The sequence below is a fragment of the Phyllostomus discolor genome, chromosome 9, assembly GCF_004126475.2.
Source record: "Phyllostomus discolor isolate MPI-MPIP mPhyDis1 chromosome 9, mPhyDis1.pri.v3, whole genome shotgun sequence".
NCBI lineage: Eukaryota > Metazoa > Chordata > Mammalia > Chiroptera > Phyllostomidae > Phyllostomus > Phyllostomus discolor.
In genome coordinates this window covers 79,291,763-79,310,519 of record NC_040911.2, presented here as the reverse complement: position 1 = coordinate 79,310,519, position 18,757 = coordinate 79,291,763, and the positions used below count along the sequence as shown (strand labels likewise).

The 18,757-nt window shown below is 40.1% G+C and overlaps 1 protein-coding gene across 3 annotated transcripts in view; it reads right to left on the bottom strand.

Annotated features, from left to right (window-relative positions):
- FERMT1 (fermitin family member 1) overlaps positions 1 to 18,757 on the bottom strand; it is a 39,390-nt gene that overhangs the window by 13,562 nt on the left and 7,071 nt on the right. For all 3 annotated transcript variants that reach the window (XM_028524124.2, XM_036009573.1, XM_036009574.1), the window contains 6 exons: positions 16,286 to 16,432; positions 14,837 to 15,050; positions 13,100 to 13,202; positions 5,208 to 5,315; positions 4,674 to 4,805; positions 2,753 to 2,802 (listed from right to left, as the gene is read on the bottom strand). In XM_028524124.2, the coding sequence (XP_028379925.1) occupies positions 2,753 to 2,802; positions 4,674 to 4,805; positions 5,208 to 5,315; positions 13,100 to 13,202; positions 14,837 to 15,050; positions 16,286 to 16,432 (754 nt within the window). The remainder of the gene's footprint in view (positions 1 to 2,752; positions 2,803 to 4,673; positions 4,806 to 5,207; positions 5,316 to 13,099; positions 13,203 to 14,836; positions 15,051 to 16,285; positions 16,433 to 18,757) is intronic.

Here is an 18,757-nt window from a genome sequence, read left to right as displayed (position 1 = left end):
TCTCTTATCAGTGGTTGGCTGTATCAAGGTGTACATAAAAAAAGACAAAAAGAGGAACTGTAATTTTTGAATGTAAGGATTTTTGTCTATAATAATTATATAAAATTCTCAAGTGTTCTCTTTTAAATGCCTGCTTCTCTCTGACATTTTCTCCTGGGACTTGCAGTTGAACCTTCTCATTCTGTTTACATCACACTTCCCATTTCTACTGCCTGAGTTCTCTCTTCAGCTGTTTTTAAACTTGATGTTAATGTAGCTATTCAATTTTAAATCTCTGTGACTATGTTTTTTTATTTCCAGAACTTTTATTTGGTTCCTTTTCAATATTGCCTGTTCTCTTTCATTATAATACTTAACATTTAATCTACTTAATGATTTTAAACATACTCATTTTATAGTTTCTTTAAATGGTGACATTACCTAAATTTTTAGAACCACTAATCCTTTCGTTGGGTCTGTTTTTCCTTTACGGTGGTTCATTAATTCAGATGGTTAGTAATTTTTATTGGACACAGCTTTTTTTTTTTTTAAAGGGAGTTGTTGTTTTCTGTAGAAGGCTTGTGCATGCCAGATTGTGGATACTCCCCTCCACGGATTTTTAAAGTTACATTTGCTAGGGCTTCATAGATTCTGTGGTCCTAATCCAGTTTCTGTTTTATTTTTTCAGGATTTTTAAAAATCATATAATATTTAAATTTAGATCTACATCTGTGTGAGGCAAAGACTTTAGCTCTGAGTTCTCCAGAGAGACTTTTTGTTTCCCCACACAGAACCCCAGGCTAATGTGAACTTCCTTACTGATTCCTCTGGTTGATGGGTAGTTTTTCTACTCCCTTTAAACAGAGAAGGCAACTTTTGTGAGTTTCCACCTTCAGGCAGGGCCTTCAGCCCCAGCTCACTGCCTTACACTAAGCACACCCCACCTTAAACCTTCATCTTTGATCTCTGAACAGGGATAAAAATCGCAACCCCAAGCCACGAGAACCTATGTCCGTGGCCCAACTCCCTCCGTGCAGCTGAGGCTTCATTTGTAGAACTAGGTTCCCTTCTTATTTTCCCGCACGTTGGGGTTTTTCAATCTCACTTCAAGATCAACTTTATTTACAACTCTTTTATTTTTATTTTATCTAGCATTCATATGTATTTATGGTACCATTGGGATTTGTATTAGATCAGAGGGCATGTTGCTGAAATTTGAAGTCCACTATGTATGTGGTGGATTCAACTGATTTAGTTTAGGAAAGAAGGAGGTTCCGTGTTTAAAGAAACCAACAACATTGAACATCAAAGGGTTAGTACAGCGCTTTTCTACTGATAAGGAAAGGAGGAGGCCCAGGGTAATGAAAGGCCTATTCAAGGTCCCACACTCACTAGGAACAGAGCCCCATTCTCCACTCTGCTTCCTCCCTTCCCCTTTCTTCTTTGCTTCTTCTTTGCTTCCTCCCTCTTTCCTTTCCTCCTTCACTTCTTTCTTCCGTGAACTATATTATATTAAATTCAGCATTTTGAGACTTTGATAGACAAAGTGCCCACTGGTCAAGTGAGAATGATTTTGTGAGTCTGAACATATCAGTCCCACTAAAGTGATGTGGATGTGGGGCTTTACTCCAGAATATCTTCTTCTTCATCTAAAACATCTATGGGAAGGACACTCGCTATTTGGTTTATAAAGAGCTGGAATTGCTCTAGGCAGAGAACAGGGCAACCTAATTTCTTTGTAGTGTAATTACTGAAAATTTATGTAGATGTATTTGTCCATTCAAATTATTACTGTTTTTCTGTAGTTCTGACTTTAACCGTATGTATGGTTGCAACTCTTAATGCCACAGAGGTTGAATTAATGACCCTCTTGTTTGAGACCACATCCTAAGATCACATTTGAAAAGGAGAACAAACCTGTACAAACTCATTGACAAACATTGTTACCTGTGGACTCCTGTTTCTCATTTATACCTGATTCATTGTCCATTCTTTCTAAGTCTTTCTTTGTATCATGCATTATCAAAAGCAACTTGTTTCTTTTCAAGCCAACTGACACAGTGACTTGTCAGTTTGTTAGGAAAAGTCAACAAACCATAAAGTAATGTAAGTAACTGATAGAACTTCAAAGGGTCCTTATTGCTTTCATCCTAGCATGCCTTGGCACCATCACAAATGTGGCAGTCCTTTTTCCTATGAAATAAAAAATTCTCTGCTTTTTTTTCAACAGTTTCAGGTTGACCTGAGGTGACTGGGGAGTTGATCAGAAATACTTTAACAGGCAAAGGTAGATAACGAAGGCTATCTCTCTACAAGCCCAGGATCCAAGTGCTAGTGACAACTGATTTGCAGAGTGTGAAAGAACCCCAAAACGCTGTCTGGTGCACCGGTTCCTCCTTGCTGACATTGGCCTTCATTACGCCACCACATGATGGGTGTGTTCTGTGAGCCAGGCACCATGCTCAATGCTTCATACATGTTATTTTACTTAATTTTCTCAGCAAACCCAGGTGGAGGTATATCCCTATTTTATAGACCAGGAAACTACGGCTTGGAGACGTGAGGGCAATGCCCGCGGTCACTGAGATGAGCTGTGGAGCTAGGATTTGGTCCATTGTCTGTCTGGTGCCAAAGCTCACGCTCTTACGTGTGAGCCATGAATCTGCTTAATGGATGGTCTAAAAGAAAAAAAAAACAAACCCCAAACTCCTGGACTCTTTTACCTCTAAGGCTTTATTAGCAGTAATACCTTCCCCTTTTAAGGGTGACTTACCTAAATAATTTGAGATTATCTGCAAGTTTAGGGATATCAGTAATGTCCTCCTAAGGAAAAACAGATAACATTTCATAAGCTGTGGTGCTGAACTAGTGGTCTATACCTGAACTAGCACTGTAGCTACTATTACATAGCTACCACATGTAGCTATTTAAATTTGAATGAACTACAGTTAAATTACAGTGAAAAACTCAGTTTCAGTGGCCACATATCCAGTAGTTGCCTTAGGTGGGAAATGGGGTGGGGAAGAACTGGGAGGGGGACGGGGGACAAGGGCACAAGCAGGGGCTTCTGTGGCGGCCGGCAAAGTTCTGTTTCTTGATTTGGGTGGTGAGTTGGGTGATAATTTAATACTAATTTGTTAGGTTGTACATTAAAACATTTTTGTTGTATTTTTTCCATGACCATTTATCCCTTTTATATGCTCTTCTACCTCCACCCACCCCCAACCCCCATAATCACTACACTGCTGCCCATGTCCATGAGTCCTTTATCCTTTTGTTTTTGTTCGGCTCATTCCTCTGCCCCTTAAACCCCCTGCCACCCCCAGCTGTCAGCCTGCTCTTTCCGAGTCTGTGTTTTGTGTTCAGCTTGTTCATTAAATTCCACATATGAGTAAAATAATTTTTGTTTTTTTTTTTACTTTTCTGTACATGTCATATATCATACAAACAAGAAAAAGGTTAAACTTTTGACCACTCACTATACTACCATTCAAGTTAAACATTTGAGTTAGAAACAGCTACTTTTATGTACAAACAAAATTACTTTACAACTTGTATACCAGAGTGAGTAACTCTAGGTGCACCTAGTTTACTGATTAAACTCTCACAAGGTATCTGGTACAAAGTTCATTCTACAGTGTAGGCCAGTGCTTATTTTCAAACTGAAAAGCCTATTGTTTGACATCACAAACGCTTGGCATAAAAATATTAAGGGCAGGAGGAGGGAGATTTTCATCTGTTCCTGCTGTGTGTGTTTACTGGTGGAATAAAGAACGCTAATTCCATGGGGCAGGTGTTGCCTACAAACGTGAGAAAGGACTCTGAGTAGCCACAGAACCTTGGCATTTAGTTTGCTTCAGGTGCTTGTTTTTGCATGATACCAATTTCATATTTTAAGGAATTTGATCATAAGCAACCACATATTAAATACACAAGAATACAGTCACTCATTCTTATCTCTTACTTTTTAAAAAGTCTAATTACAATGGATCCACCTCTCTGAATCAATGTGATTAAACTACTCCCATGATTAAAGAAATTAAACAAAAGAGTGGCACCCAACAAATGAATCAAATAGGAGGGACCTTCCAATTATAAAGTGGACATTCAGCCACCTTTCATGGATAAGGAGCAAAAGATGACAAAACCATATTATTTCTTTATGTTTTACTGGGATTGGGGAGGAGGTGTTTATTTCCTGAAGTGGAAAGGGTTCAGGAAATTTGTATAGTATTCTAGAGAAAGGCCCTCACTTCTGTCAACCTTTGCAGGGGAAAGGTGTGACTAGGTAAATACGTAGTAAGGTTTTTTTTTACCTGTAAAGTGTTTTTTTCTATTCCCACAGCTACCCCATACAATAGACTGGGGGTTCTTTCTAGACTTAAGTCACCGGTTCCATGTTCCACGTGGTGAAATGGAGCTCACAGCAGTCTTTCTCCTATGCCAGCTCATCCCAAAGAAGACACAGGAATCAAAAGCATTGTTGTAAGTACTAATGAAAATATCTTATAGTCCCTTGCAGATCTGACCTGAGAAAAGCTAGTCAGTTCTGGCTATGTTTAAGCTTGTCAGAAGATGAGCCTGTTTTTTTTCAAATTCAGACAAAATATTCTCATATTTCTAATAAAAAAGTTTCACCTACATTTGCCAGTCAGAACAAAGCCACAATTCAGAGTGATCAAAAAAGTACATACCAAAGTGTTGTCCGCTTTTCCACCTTCAAGGGTCACTTCCAAATTAGAAAGTGCTGCTTCTACTTCATCGACCTCAGACTCATTTGCAAGATCCTGTATGTCAGCCGACGATGACAGCTTGCTAATGTGATACTACAAAGAAAACAGGTTTTAGAAATGTTATAAGCACAAATGAACCCATTAGCCAGTTCTTTTTGGGGGGCAACTCCCCTGTGAAACCAAACACCTCTTCCGTGGGGATCTCCCTCCTATGCAGAGAAACTGACATTTGAATCTGAATCATTCTGAGGTTTACAATTAGTCGTGTTCTAATTTGGTTCTTCTCCATCACTCTTTGAGTTTGTACTGGGTAAGAGATAGGAATTGCAAGACTAATGCTTTACATACATGTATGTATGAGGAGCATTTTAAAACTTAATTTATTCCCCTTATTTTCAGTGCTTTCTTCAAAAGAAAAAAAATGGTATAATAAAACTTAAGCAGAACAAACTTGCTTTGTCTCCTTCTAGAGAAAAGGCACTGAAGTTCCCACACCTGTAGTGCTGCAAAGATCAACATTTCTTCCTCTGTGCAGTCAATTTCTTCCAAGACAATGGCCCACCTGGCCTGTTCATAGAGCTGGTTTATTCGGACAGCATCGTACTAGAGAGAAAAAATACGTATATGTGTCGGAGTATAAGGGGCATATTTATATTCCACAATACAAAACTCTGGAATGACTGAGGCCATTCCTTAACCAGATGCAGTGAACTTCAGGTAACTAAAAGGAACACCCCTCTAGCTTTCCATTGCCCCAGCTTTTTATTTCTGTATTTAGAACTTTTCCAAAATATTTCCCAGGCTTTCTTTCAGGGGCCAGATCTTAGATCCCATTATTTTCCCTCTCTGTTATCACATTCCTGTTGGTATGAAAACAGATAGTAAGAATTGTTTATGTGTTAAGTAACATAAAGGAGAAGGGATTCCCCAGGATGAGCTGCAAACTCACTGCAATTCTAATCAGAAGCTGATAGGGATTTAAAAAAAACTTTATACAATCTAATTTTTAAGTTAAGCTGGAAGAAACAATGTTCAGATATCATTAAAAACATTAAAAAAAACCAATATTTGGAAGACACCTGTCCTCCCAGACTTTAAAATATATTATAAAACTGTAGTAATTAAAATGGTGTAGTACTGGTATAGCAATAGACAAAATGTCAAACACAATATCTAGAAACAGACCTATATATATATATACATATAAATTTAATATAATATAAAAAAGGAATTTTATATCAGTAGGGAAAGAAAGAATTTAACACTCTAGTGTTAAAAGTGCCTGGCCACTTGGAAAACAAAAACCCAAAATCAAAAAACAATCTCTCACCATCCAGAAATATTAATCACAGATAGAGTAAAGAATCTAAAGACACACAACCACAATGAGATACCACTGCATACCCACTAGGATGGCTCTAATCTAAAAGACAGATAGTAACAAATGTTACTGAGGCTGTAGAAAAATTGGAACCCTTATTCATTGTTGGTGGACATATAAAATGCTGCAGCCTCTGTGGCAGTTCCTCAAAAAGTTAAACATAGAATATGATCCGACAATTCCATTTGTAAGAATATACTGAAGAAAAGTAAAAAGAGGGACTCAGACAGATAATTGTACACCAATGTTCACTGCAGCATTATTCACAATAACCAAAAGGTAGAAACAACCCAATGCCCATAAATGGGTGAATGAATAAACAAAATGCAGTATACACATACAATAGGATGTTATCCAGCCTTAAGAAGGAATGAAATTCTCATACATGTTACAACACATAAGACATTATGCTAAGTGAAGTAAGCCAGACACAAAGGGGCAAATATTGTATCATTCCACTTATATGAAGTACCTAGAATAGGCTCCACTTATACAAAGTACCTAGAATAGGCTAAGTCACAGAGACAGGAAGTAGAACAGAGTTGTAAGGGGCTGGAGAAGGGGGTTAATGCAGTTCCTGTTTAATGGGTACAGAGTTCCTGTGTAAGACGATGAAAATGTTCTGTAAGTGGACAGTGGTGTGATGGTTGCATAACATTGTGAATGTACTTAATGCCACTGAATTGTGAACCTAAAACTGGTTAAAATGGCCAATGTTATGTATATTTTTACCACCACTTAAAAAAGTCGAAGAACCATTCCCCCAAACTTGTACATGAATGTTCATAGCAGCATTATTCACAATAGCCCCAATGTCCATCAAAACAATCCAAGCGTCCATGAACTGATGAATAAACAAAATGTGGTATATACATACAATGGGATTATTATTTTATGATAAAAAGAAATGAAATACTGACACATGGTAATACATGGATGGATCTTGAAAATATTATGTTAAGTGAAAGAAACTAGTCACAAAGTACCACAAATTGAATAACTCCATTCACACGAAATGCCCAGGATTGGCAAATCTATGAAGACTGATGGTTGCCTAGAGCTGGGAGGGTTAGAGGGAATGGGGAGTGACTCCTAATGGATAATGAATTTTTTGTTAGGATGATGAAAATGTTTTGTAACTAGATAGTGGTGACAGTTTCTCAGCTCTGCAAATATACTAAAAACCATTCACTTGCATGTAGTAAATGGGTGAAATGTATGGAATATGAATTATATCTCAAAAAATTTATAAGAAGTCTAAACTTAACAACAAAAACTATTAGAAGGAAACATAAAGGGAACACACTTTTGTAATCTTTGAATGAGGAAGCTTTTCTAAGCAAGCCAGGGAGTACAGAAGTTATGATGCATAAGACTGACTTGACAATAAAAAATTAAACATTTTTAATGGTGAAAATACCCTAAAGGAGATAATGCTTTTATAAGGTCAGACACAGTCTGGAAGAAAATATTTACAAAAAATAGAAAAGATAATATCCAGGACATACAAAGTACTCCTATGAGTCAATATGAGAAATACAAGTAATTCAATAAAAAATGGAGTCAATATATAAATAAACAATTCATAGAAGAAACCAAATGGCCATATAAACATTGGAAAACATGCTCAACCTCACCAATACTAGAGAATTCAAATTAAAAACAAAAAGATGACACGAGTTTCTATTTTCCTATCAGGTTCACCCGAAATTGTCAGGATCCATCAGGTCCGGCATTGGTGAGGATGGGGTGCAATTGGCCCCTTCACCTATGAGGCCAGTAGGAAGGCAGTTTAGGGGTATCTTCTAATGTCTTTTGCCCTTTGATGAGCACATCTATGGTTCCTATTCTAAAGAAAGGCATGCACTCATCAAAGACACTGGCATACGAAGGTTCACCACAGTTTTTGAGAGAGCAAAAGTTGCAAGGAACCCAGGGTCCTGGTTTAACCTTTCTTTTCATTATTTTGTAGTGGTTTAAAAAAGTGAGTCAGACACATATACACTGACATGGAAAGGTGGCCATGACATATTCTGAAGTAAAAAGAAGCCAGCTACAGAGCAAAGACTTAATCCCATTTATGGAGGGGAAAAAGATCCTGAAAATCTGTTTAAAAAGTTTTAAGACTATATTTGAAAAAGTCTGCAAGTATTGTTAGCCATCAAGCTGTTAACTATGGCTGCCTCTTGGGAGAAAGGTCATGGTAAGGGACTGTTTTCCATTTTTACTCTAAAGAATTCCTTTTTATGTTTGATTTAAAACTTTTCAAAACTATTTTGATAAAATTTCCCATAACTGCTTTTACATATACAGTTCAGTGGCATTCCACAGAATTTTTCATCTGGCAAAAATGAAACTCTGTACCTGTTGAACAGTGACTCCCGTGTCTGGTTTTCTTTCCTTTTTTTTTTTTTTGACCCTGAGTACACATTTTATGATATCCTTTAAAAAATTAAAATGTTAAAGAAAACATGGAAAAGGAATGGAAAGATACGAGTACCTAAACAGATTTATCACAGGTTGATTAGCATTCATTTTTCCTTTTGCATGAACCTCACTCACGCTAAGGAAAAAGGTGATAGGGAACGTGAAAGTTCACAGTCAGTCCGAATCAGCAGAGCGTGGCTATCGGGTAATCGGGAAATGGGACCCGCTGCACAGGCATGCTTCTTCCCGGACAGGGAGACTATGCAGATCCAGGGGGTGGGACTCAGCAGGCTGGGATAAGAAGAATCTTAAGAATGTCTGTCCTGGTTTTGTGAAGTTTGCCAGGTGTCAGGGAACACCTTCGGAGCTAGCCCCAGAATCCTCTCCAAATAAATCAAAACGCAACACATGTGAGAACAATCACAGTAGCATTCTTCATAATAGCCCCAAACTGGAAACAAGCCAAAGTCCCCCAACTGGTTCACCCTTAAAGAAAACGTGGTCCCTCCACACAACGGAACGCCACTCAGCAGCAAAAAGGAATGCACCGCTGACACACACAACACAGATAAGTCTAAAACAACATAATGCCAAGTGAAAGAATCCCGACACAAAAGATCTCACACTGCATGATTCCATCTGTGTGAAATTTCTAGAAAAGACAAAACTCGTACAGAAAGCAGACCAGTTGTGGGTAGGGCCGTGGCTGGGGGCAGGGACTGACCACAAATGGGCATGAGGAAAGGTTTCTGGCTGATGCAAGTGTTTTAAAACTGGATTGTGATGATGGCTGCACAACTACATAAGTCTACTAAAAATCATTGTATTACACACTTGCAGTGGGTGAATTTATCATGTAAATTAGACTGTGACAAAAGATATGACAACTGAAAAAAACAGACACACAGTGCACACCAAAAAACCACCATGCAACCAATCTCTGCCTGCCACAATCAGGCCACTCCTTTAATTCACAGTTCAAAGACAAAGATCTAAATAGCATGTGCAGCTGCTGAAATGTGAACTGGGCCAACAAACTGTCCTATCTGTTTGTTCTGTCGATCTGTCTGCCTCTCTCTCTACTTGTCTGTATATCCATCCATCCACCCACCCACCCATTTATCCATCCCCCCCTCTCCGGCAATCAGACACAGTGCTACAATTCTAATGCTGTAGAAGTTTTAGTGAGAGTAATAAGTTAAGTCACCAAATAAGGCTTTTATCTCAAATGCAGTCACCAACAATTTAAAAATAAAAGCTTCCACACCTGAACATGCTTAACTCCACCCACCCCCAGCCAAATAAAACAATTCTTTGGAAGACTATTGCTTAAACAAAAGTTACCTACATTTATTTGCACACTGTCATTACGAGAAGAATAGAACCTACTACAAATGTCAGAGCCACATTCAGGATACGCCCTGGCCCTCACTGAGGAGCACTGCACTTCTCTGTTGCATCTGGCAGAGCCCTGGGTTTCCTCTTAGGAGGCTCGTCCACATCGCCACGGAGGCTCTGGGACATCACAGAGTCCTGGGTCTTTCACAGGTCAGTCATCAACAGGCATCCTGATAGGTTTTTATCTCTCTGAGAACTCTTCAGAGGTTTCAGTGACTTAGAAGCAAACTGTTCTCTTGGCGAAGACTGGTTGCTCCAGCCCTCTCCTTGGCCTGAGCCTTCCACCTCCTGGCTCATTGAAAACATAAACCCCAGGCTAGAAGTGCACGGCCCCTGCCACCTCCTGGGCCCCTGTTTCTCCCCATCACCCCTCCCACCAACCAACGATGCAAACTAATAACAAGGCCCGCCTCCCAAAGTGTTCATGCTCTCGAGGGCTACTACTTAGATCTAATCACTTAAGACTCTCCATTAGCTGGGTAGCACTTTCAGCGTCCTCCAGGTCTCTTCTTAAAACTGATGTGCCTTTTCCTTAGTGAACATTTGAAAAATACTATGAACTACTGGAGTTATAAATTTTTAATTCACATTTTGAATGCATTTAAATGGGGCAAAAGAGTATATAACGAAGGAATTTATTTTGAATGAATTCTACGGGTACAAAAGGTTAGTCTCTCTCCCTTCTTTGTTCCCTATGAATAGTAGTTTCTTTCTGGACTCTTTTGTACCTTGCTCTCTTTTATTCAATAATGTACCCTGAATATGTTCCACACAAAAGAAGGCTGGTTCATTCTTCTTAACAACACCGCTGTATGGATGTACCATAATGTATGTAACTAGTTCCCCATTGATGGATGTTTAGGTGGTTTCCAATATTTTCCTAAAGCCAGCAATGTAGTAATAGCTGTTCTTGTGTACAGAGATATCAATTCCCATGTATGAGTGTAACAGTGCTATAAATACCAAGGGGTGAATTTGCTGGGCCAAAGCTATGTAGAATTGTAATTCTGAACTGTAGATATCGCTAAATTGCCTTCCATAGAAGCTAGATTAATTTGTACTTTGACCTGTAAGCAGTATATGAGACAGCCTGTTTTCTCAGTCTTGCTAAGATGGTGTATGAAACTTTTGGATATTTGCCAATATAAGGCTATTGTATTCTTCTTCTAATAGGAAAGAAGCTATTATAGTTTTTTTCCTATTAACTCTTTCCAAAGGATGTGTTCACATCTTTTGCTCATTAGCCTACTGGATTGTTGGTCTTTTTATTATTGATATGTAGGAATTCTTTATATATTAGCAGAAATTAGCTTTCTGTTTATAGTCTGTGTTGCAAAGATTGTTTTCTTTGTTTATAATTTTTTGCCAGGCATAAATTCGTTTTGAAAAGTATTTTGGTTACCATAGTTCAATATAACTGTTTCATTTTGTAACCCTATGCACTTTAGTTCATTAAATTGAAAACCTTATTCTAACATCTAGCAGGTTTGGGTTCTCAGATGCTAGATTAGTTTCTGACACACAGCAGTTGCTCAATAAACAAACAAACAGGAGTACTGGTTAAAATAGATACTATAAAGCCAAATTACTTAGCAATTAGCCAGTTCTTGAGTATGTTTTACTTATGGATTATCTAGTTTCAGAAAAAAGATGTCAGGCATTTATCAGAATACATAGTCATGCTGTAATAACTATGTATGGTCCCAGGTGGGTTCTAGACTTATCAGGGGAAACACTCCATAAATTATATAAATGTCTAACCACTACGTGGTACAACTGAAACTAATGTAAAATAATATTGACTGTTAACTATATGTGAAAAAAGAATATATAGCATATAACAAGCTAGCTTGGATTTACTAGGAATTAAGCAAAGAAAGAGTGAAGTTGAGTTAGTAGTGAGTCTTCATAAATAAAATCACAGAAAATGTACACATTTGGTTCTAGCAGACAATGCAAAAAACAAAAAGGAAACCTGGGCAGTTACATAATTCACAGTGCCTTTAAAAACATAAAGACTATTATTTAAGAGAAGGGTATTATTTAACAGTAATTTCTCCTGAGGGTTTTCCCAAAGGAGAGCACCAAATTGCTCTTTTGCTGGGATTCACTGAAAGGTATGCGCCCCAGACACAAGCTAGGCCCATGGGCATGAAGCTGGATCGAAATCAAAGACTGAGTAGGAGCTGCACAGGAATGACGAGGAATAAAGCTTATTTTGAAGAAGATGTGTAAGGGAAGCAGTCGGAGCCACGATGGCCTTTGAAGACCAGACCTAAAGCCAGAGCAGAGGAGAAGACAGTGCCACAAGAGGCAGTAACCCTGCTGTGGGTGGAGAAGGGTCTGTGCAGAACAGGTGGCCTGAAGCAGGCGCGTCAAACCCACACCCAGCAGTAAGTCATGGAACGCCGAGCACGAAACTGGAGTGGAACAATACAATGAAAGCACTGTGTGCATGGGAGAAGCAGTGACCCATGTACATTTTCTACATTTGGCCATTTATCTGCTGACTCACAACCATAGAAAAGGGCAAATCAGGGGCAGGGAGAGCCTGGAGTTCAGAGGACTTATTTCACCACCCAGTTGTCCTAGTAAACTTCAAGTGGGGGACATGAACTTCCAATGGGACCTAGCAACTGGCTGGGTCTTTGTTTACGTAGATGATCCCTCTTTCCCATTTCCAGAGACTTTTCAGTGCTGCCACGGGGAGTCTGCTGTGAGCCATCATGGGGTCCTGGTTTATTCATAAGGACCCTGCTCTTAACCTGGGTCCTGACCATGCCTCCCTTCCTAAGCACTAAGGACTCTGGCTCCATGAGCCGCTCCCTTCTTGTTCCTTCATTCCTGTGAATGGTGCCCATGACCTTGCTGGACACAAAGACCCTAGAAACTCTCACTCACTTAGGGGCAGCTGACCATGCTCGCTGGAACCCAAAAGATGAAAATCAGAGACCAGAATCCATTTACCCATCTAACTCTGAAGAGCTAAACAGAGGATTCCACAAATTAACCCTAAATTATTTTTTAAATTTTAATCATTGTTCAAGTACATTTTTCTGTCCTTAACTCCCATTCCAGCCCACCCACCCATATTAACCCTAACTTTGATGACTAAATGACTCAATTGCACACTTCCATGGATTCACATTTTAAAAAAGAGAATAGAGAAAGAGTATCTTACTTTGGGATTTAAGTCAAAGAAAGTGTAGTATTTAAATCGTAACAGCAGCTGCTCATCCTCCTGGATGCCTTGTTCCATGAGGGAACGCGAGGAGTCTAGCCAGCTAGAAAACAACAGGATGAGTTACAACAGTCGATCAGTTTCATACATGTGTATTGCAGTACTGCACAATATGTTTACATGTTATATGTTACACAGTATGTTATATAATAAAATGTATTACACCACATGAATGTTATATATGTTTATACTATTGACATACATACAGGCATACATACCTCTTTGAACAAAGTCTGAGTAAGTAGTATGACCAAAAACCAGTAGAGGGCTTGAGAATAGCTTATACCTATATTTTATATTACGGCTTTCCCAGTTCCGTGTGTGTGTGTGTGTGTGTGTGTGTGTATGTTTTCCTCATTGACACTTTAAACTAACCCAGTGAAGGAGCCAGAGTGGTTTTTATTTTCTCTGCATTATAGGTGATAAAACAGAGTCTCAGTGACATTAAGTCACATGTTCAAGGTCATGTGCCTCATGGTGGGGCCAGAATAAGAATCTGTACTTGCTGATGACTCCCACAGCCTCTCCTCCACACCAGGGGGTCCAACCCAAAGCTGGGTCTATCTTATTGTCTAGAATTTTCTGTAATTACCATGATAGTCTATATGGCCTTATCCATTAGAGTAGCCATTAGCCAAATGTTTAATTTTAATTAATTAAATTAAATTCAGATCTGGAGATAAGTATCGACACACGGCCAGTGGCTCCTATATAGGAGCATACAGTCCTAGAATTGAAAAATAAAACATTGGATAGTGGTGAGAAGCGGAGGGGTGGAGACTAAAAGTTGACAAAACCAGTGTCATCCAGGACTGCTGAATGAAAGAGGCTTGAACTTCTAGTATATTAGCCCCAAGGTGCAACCTCCACCCTAAAGGATTTCACAGTCCAGTGGCAGAGACCAAGCCTTATAATAAAGGAAGAAGGCAACACTGGAGCCAGCCAACTGTGGGAACAGAACTACAGAGAGTGACTGATATTGAACGGTGACCCCTATAAAGGAGAGAGTACGTGGCTGGGCATTAAAGGACAAGCAGGGACTGACCAGTAGAGCAGGAGGAAAGAAGAGTCCTGGGCAGAGGAAAATGTGGAGGCCAGGCAGTGACCGAAAGAGTCTGTGTGCCCCACTGGGGGACAGGGTGCAGGACAGAGAGAGCCACTGGGGCCAGATATCACAAACTGAATTTATCTGGTGAACAACGGGGACTGAAAAGAACTGGTGGTTTGATAAAGAGTTTGAGTGTATGTTCTGAGGCCATCGAAGCAAAGCTGAAGGGCTTGCCTGTTCGAAGGCCTACAGAGAGAAGTGGTGCTCTACAGGACAGTGTGGGCAGGTGGGCCATGTGGGTCTCCCCCAGACCCACGGGGACCAGCCCACTTACTGCTCACATCCCATCAAATACACTCTGCACACCTGTAGGGGCAAGAATTAGTATTCATATATAGTGAACCATTGGGATACCCAAGCACATAAATGTTGTTATGCTTTTATATGTTTTGAAATGCCCAAAGGCCGCATTTTTCCTCTTTGTTGCTAAAATCAGTACTGACTTTTGCTAACAGTGTACAATCCCCAGGCATCCTGACTTAAAAATTAGCCCCTCCCCCTTTTCTGCAGCATCTCTTTTATTACTTCAGTATCAGTTCACAGAGAAGCAAAACAAGCCACATCCTTACCCTGCATTAAGCTTGGCTTTATCGACCAGAGACAGAGATTGGTACATATCAGCCAGCACCTCTGGTGACTGGGATGGTTGACTGAGTGCAAGGATGCCGCAGTTTTGTTCCGTCACAGAGCTGTCACTGAACCAAGTCAGGGTGGATGAAACTGGCGATCCGTTGATGGGGTTGTAGGTGGGAGTCATCATTTTGCTGTACAAGCCAGGACTTACTGGAAAGCAAAGGGGAGCACGTGAGGGTATGATGTTCAGGGGGCAGGTACTGCTTTCTTTGGAAAATAAGTCCTAACATTGTGGACACTCAAATAGATTTTGAATTTAGATGTTTGTACCATTTGAAATAATCAGACGAGTCATGACTGATGGGTAGGGAAGTTATGCGCAGGTTAAACTCTTCCCTGAACGTTTAGCTACTGAAGACCTGGAACCTGGTAGGCTGTAAAAGCTTCCAGAATCAATCCAGACAAATGCTGTGGACTGTCTCCTTCCCAACAGTTCAAAATTCTTTTATGTTAGCAATGAGTTTTTACACTGTTAGAGAACTGGAAATCTCACAGAATGTATGGACAGACTATATTTTGGGCAAATTCTTTAAAGAAAGAGTATTTGCCAATTTTAAGAAACCATCTCATTGATGGTTTATATCAGGGGTGTCAAACTCATTTTCACTGGGGGCCACATCAGTCTCACAGTTGCCTTCAAAGGGCTGAATATAACTTTAGGACTATATAAATGTAACTACTCCTTAACTAGAGGCAAGGAGCTCAGTGCTGCCGCTAGATAGAAACAAGGTGCTGAGTCTGATAAAACAAGGTGGAGGGCCGGATTTGGCCTGTGGGCCTTGTGTTTGCCACCTGTGGTTTATATATTATGTAGCTTTAATTTGCATTAGAAAGATATAAATAATTCCTTTTACCTTTGCACTGGAATATACTGTGCAAGTATATTGAAAGTATATCAAATGTTGCAAGCAAACTAGCTTTTTATATTTTTACATAAAAAGAAAAGGATGATGCCTTTCTAGAGTTTTTACCAGTTCTCCTGTTACACGCCCAGTGCAAAATTTAAACTGAATTCATAAGAGCCACATGAAGATAGAACCAGGAGAACAGAAGTATATTTGAGTGATCCAAGTAATCTATTTTCCCCTTCAAATTCACGGCAAGTTCTACTCAGGTGTTTAACTCATCGGGAACACAATGCATGCAATTAAAATAATGAGCTATAAAACACATCTTGTCGAAAAAAATTCTGTTCTGAAATTATTTGGGTATCCTTTCTTCATCATAGATAGGAGTCGTGCAGTTTTAGTCCTCCTGCTTTGTGTTAGAGAGGGGAGGGAAGGAGAGGAAAGAGAGCGGAGGAGAGTTCCTTGGATTTAAAAATTTAAGGAACTCTTGGCTTTAAGAATGAATTAAAACAACAGGGCACCTGTCATAAATCTCACCTGGTGATCCTGAAATTGTTGGAGAACTCTCCAGGTTTAAAATGTCTTCAACTATGGGCTCCTTATTATTCTTGTCTTTTTTTTTCTTCTTTTTAAAATAGTCACCAGAAGGCTTTAACAAGGAAAGTTCTTCCGATCTTCTAATATCTAATAAATAAATATAAAAAAGAAAGAAGAACATTAAAAAGCAAGAAGAAAACTCCTTCTAAGACTCAGAGTCATGTTGGGCATTTGAAACCATTTCTCATAAAATTCCTGAGAAGTAAATGGAACTAAATTGCATTCCTTTTTGAAGAAATAGGAAGGGAACAGAGACGCCCCCAGTGGAGGGGTGTGGGGGTCAAATAGTGGAAGGAGATTCAGTCTGGTAAAAATCTAGTATTTTTTAATTTATTGTGGAAATGTTTCAAACATATCCAAAGCAAAGAGAACAGTACAATGGCCCCTCCCTGGGCTCATCACCCAGCCTCAAATCACTACCAGAACTTGACTCTTCTTTTGTCACCTACTTGCTACGAATTTCCCCTCCCTCCTTCCTCCCTTTCTTTCTCCCTCCTGCCTTCCCTATCTCTCCTCACCCCCTCTTTTTTTTTAATTTAACTTTTTTAAAGAACAGTCAAGGACCTCACCTATTTTCTTTATGGACCAGGGATCCTTAGAGTGGTTTCTTAAATGATGCCCAGTAGCTACTTTCCTCCCTGTGGCAGCCATCACTGGCACCCTGCCCCTCCCTTCTTGGCCCTTGCCATTTCAGTGCACTGGCTTGACAACCAATGGCAGCTAGGACATTTACCTCTTGGTCTGAGGGCTTGCTCTGAATGACAGGGTCTACATTGCCCAGATGCCTAAGCAACAGGCCACACAAGTTCAGAGTGTTAATACTGCCCAAGAGTGGCCCTCAGTGACTGGTGAGTGGTGTATTAATGTAGGAGACCATTCTGCATGGCATGGGCCCAGCTCCCACTTGGAGATGCACAGGACCCACGCCCACGGATAGGTTCTCCCGTGGGGAATCAGGCCTGCAATATACCTAGGTCGCTATGAGACTTGCTTTTGCTAAAACTCCCTCACCCTGAATTGAGGCAGCAAACATTTACTGCAAAGTAACTTCCTAAAATCCATGCCAAACCTTCCGAGGATGAGTGTAACTGGTTCAACCACTTTTCCCTTTGCATTTGCAAATATTCTTCTTCTGTGATATGATTAGTGGCATCGTCTCCTTTGTTTTCTGTAAAAGGTAACCACCTAAAGTGAACCTGTGCGTAGTAAATGATGACCATCACGTAATATGCCCAGAAAAGAAATAAAGGCCTGTTATGGCAGAGGACATGGCTTTTGCTCCCCTTGAGAGAAAATCCATGCCGTCCGTTTTCCTCCACCGGACCCAGTAGTCCATGTGAATTTGTCTCATGTCTCATCTGCAATGTGGCAGACCCCACGAGCCAGGGTCCACATCATATTAACACCCCAGCTCCCTTGCCCTTTGGGTGGGGTGGCTCAGAGGTATGTCTACACTATCTCCCAGCGGTCCCCAGGTGCCCGAAGTGTGACCTGATGGGCGGCAATCTCTTACTGGTGGCCTCGTCTGCCCAGTCTCACGTCCCCATTCTTAGCCAGTGTTTCAGGTATCGCCTCTCAAGTAAATGGATATTTGTACTTGATTCCTTATCTCAGGGTCTGCTTCTGGAGAACTCTCGGAAGAGAATCTCCATTTTCCTCCATGAATCAAATGTATCTATCATTGCCAAACCATTAACTGCACTGAGCTGCTCTGATTCCAGGTAAAAGCCAAGGAATGTGACGTGAGAGTCTCTGGGCAGCTGTCCCGGAGGTCAGTGCACTGATCCCATAGGCCCACCCTTTCTCAGTTCAAACGCTGCTTTGTGCTGAGACTGAGGTTGGTAGTTCAGCTGGATTCTCTCCCCAGTAATCGAGGATGTCTGACTGTCAGGATGCAGCATGTACCCATGACCATTTCAAATGCCTAATTTACACACAAAACCTAGAGATGAATCAAAATGTCCTCTTGGAAGCATTAGAAACAAAACAAAACACCAAAACAACAACAAAAAATACTCTACCTCCAAGCCTAAGATTTGTTTTTTGTTTTTTCCTGAAGGAAAAAACCCATCATACTGCTAAATTTGATCTAGCTCCAAGTAATCAGATATAAAGAGCAATTAGTAGAAATGCCAGGCTGAGCCTTTTAGAACTCCCATGAAGATAAAATGTGGAAAAGACAAGAACATCTGACTGCTTTCATTTATTTTCTTTTTTAAAAAATATTTTATTTATTTGTTTTTAGAGAGAGGTGGATAGAGGGAGAAAAAAGGGGGAGAATCATCAGTGTATGGTTGCCTCTCATGCACCCCCTACTGGAGACTTGGCCCACAACCCAGGCATGTGCCCTGACTGGAATCAAACTGGCGACCCTTCGGTTTGCAGGCCGGTGCTCAATCCATTGAGTCACAC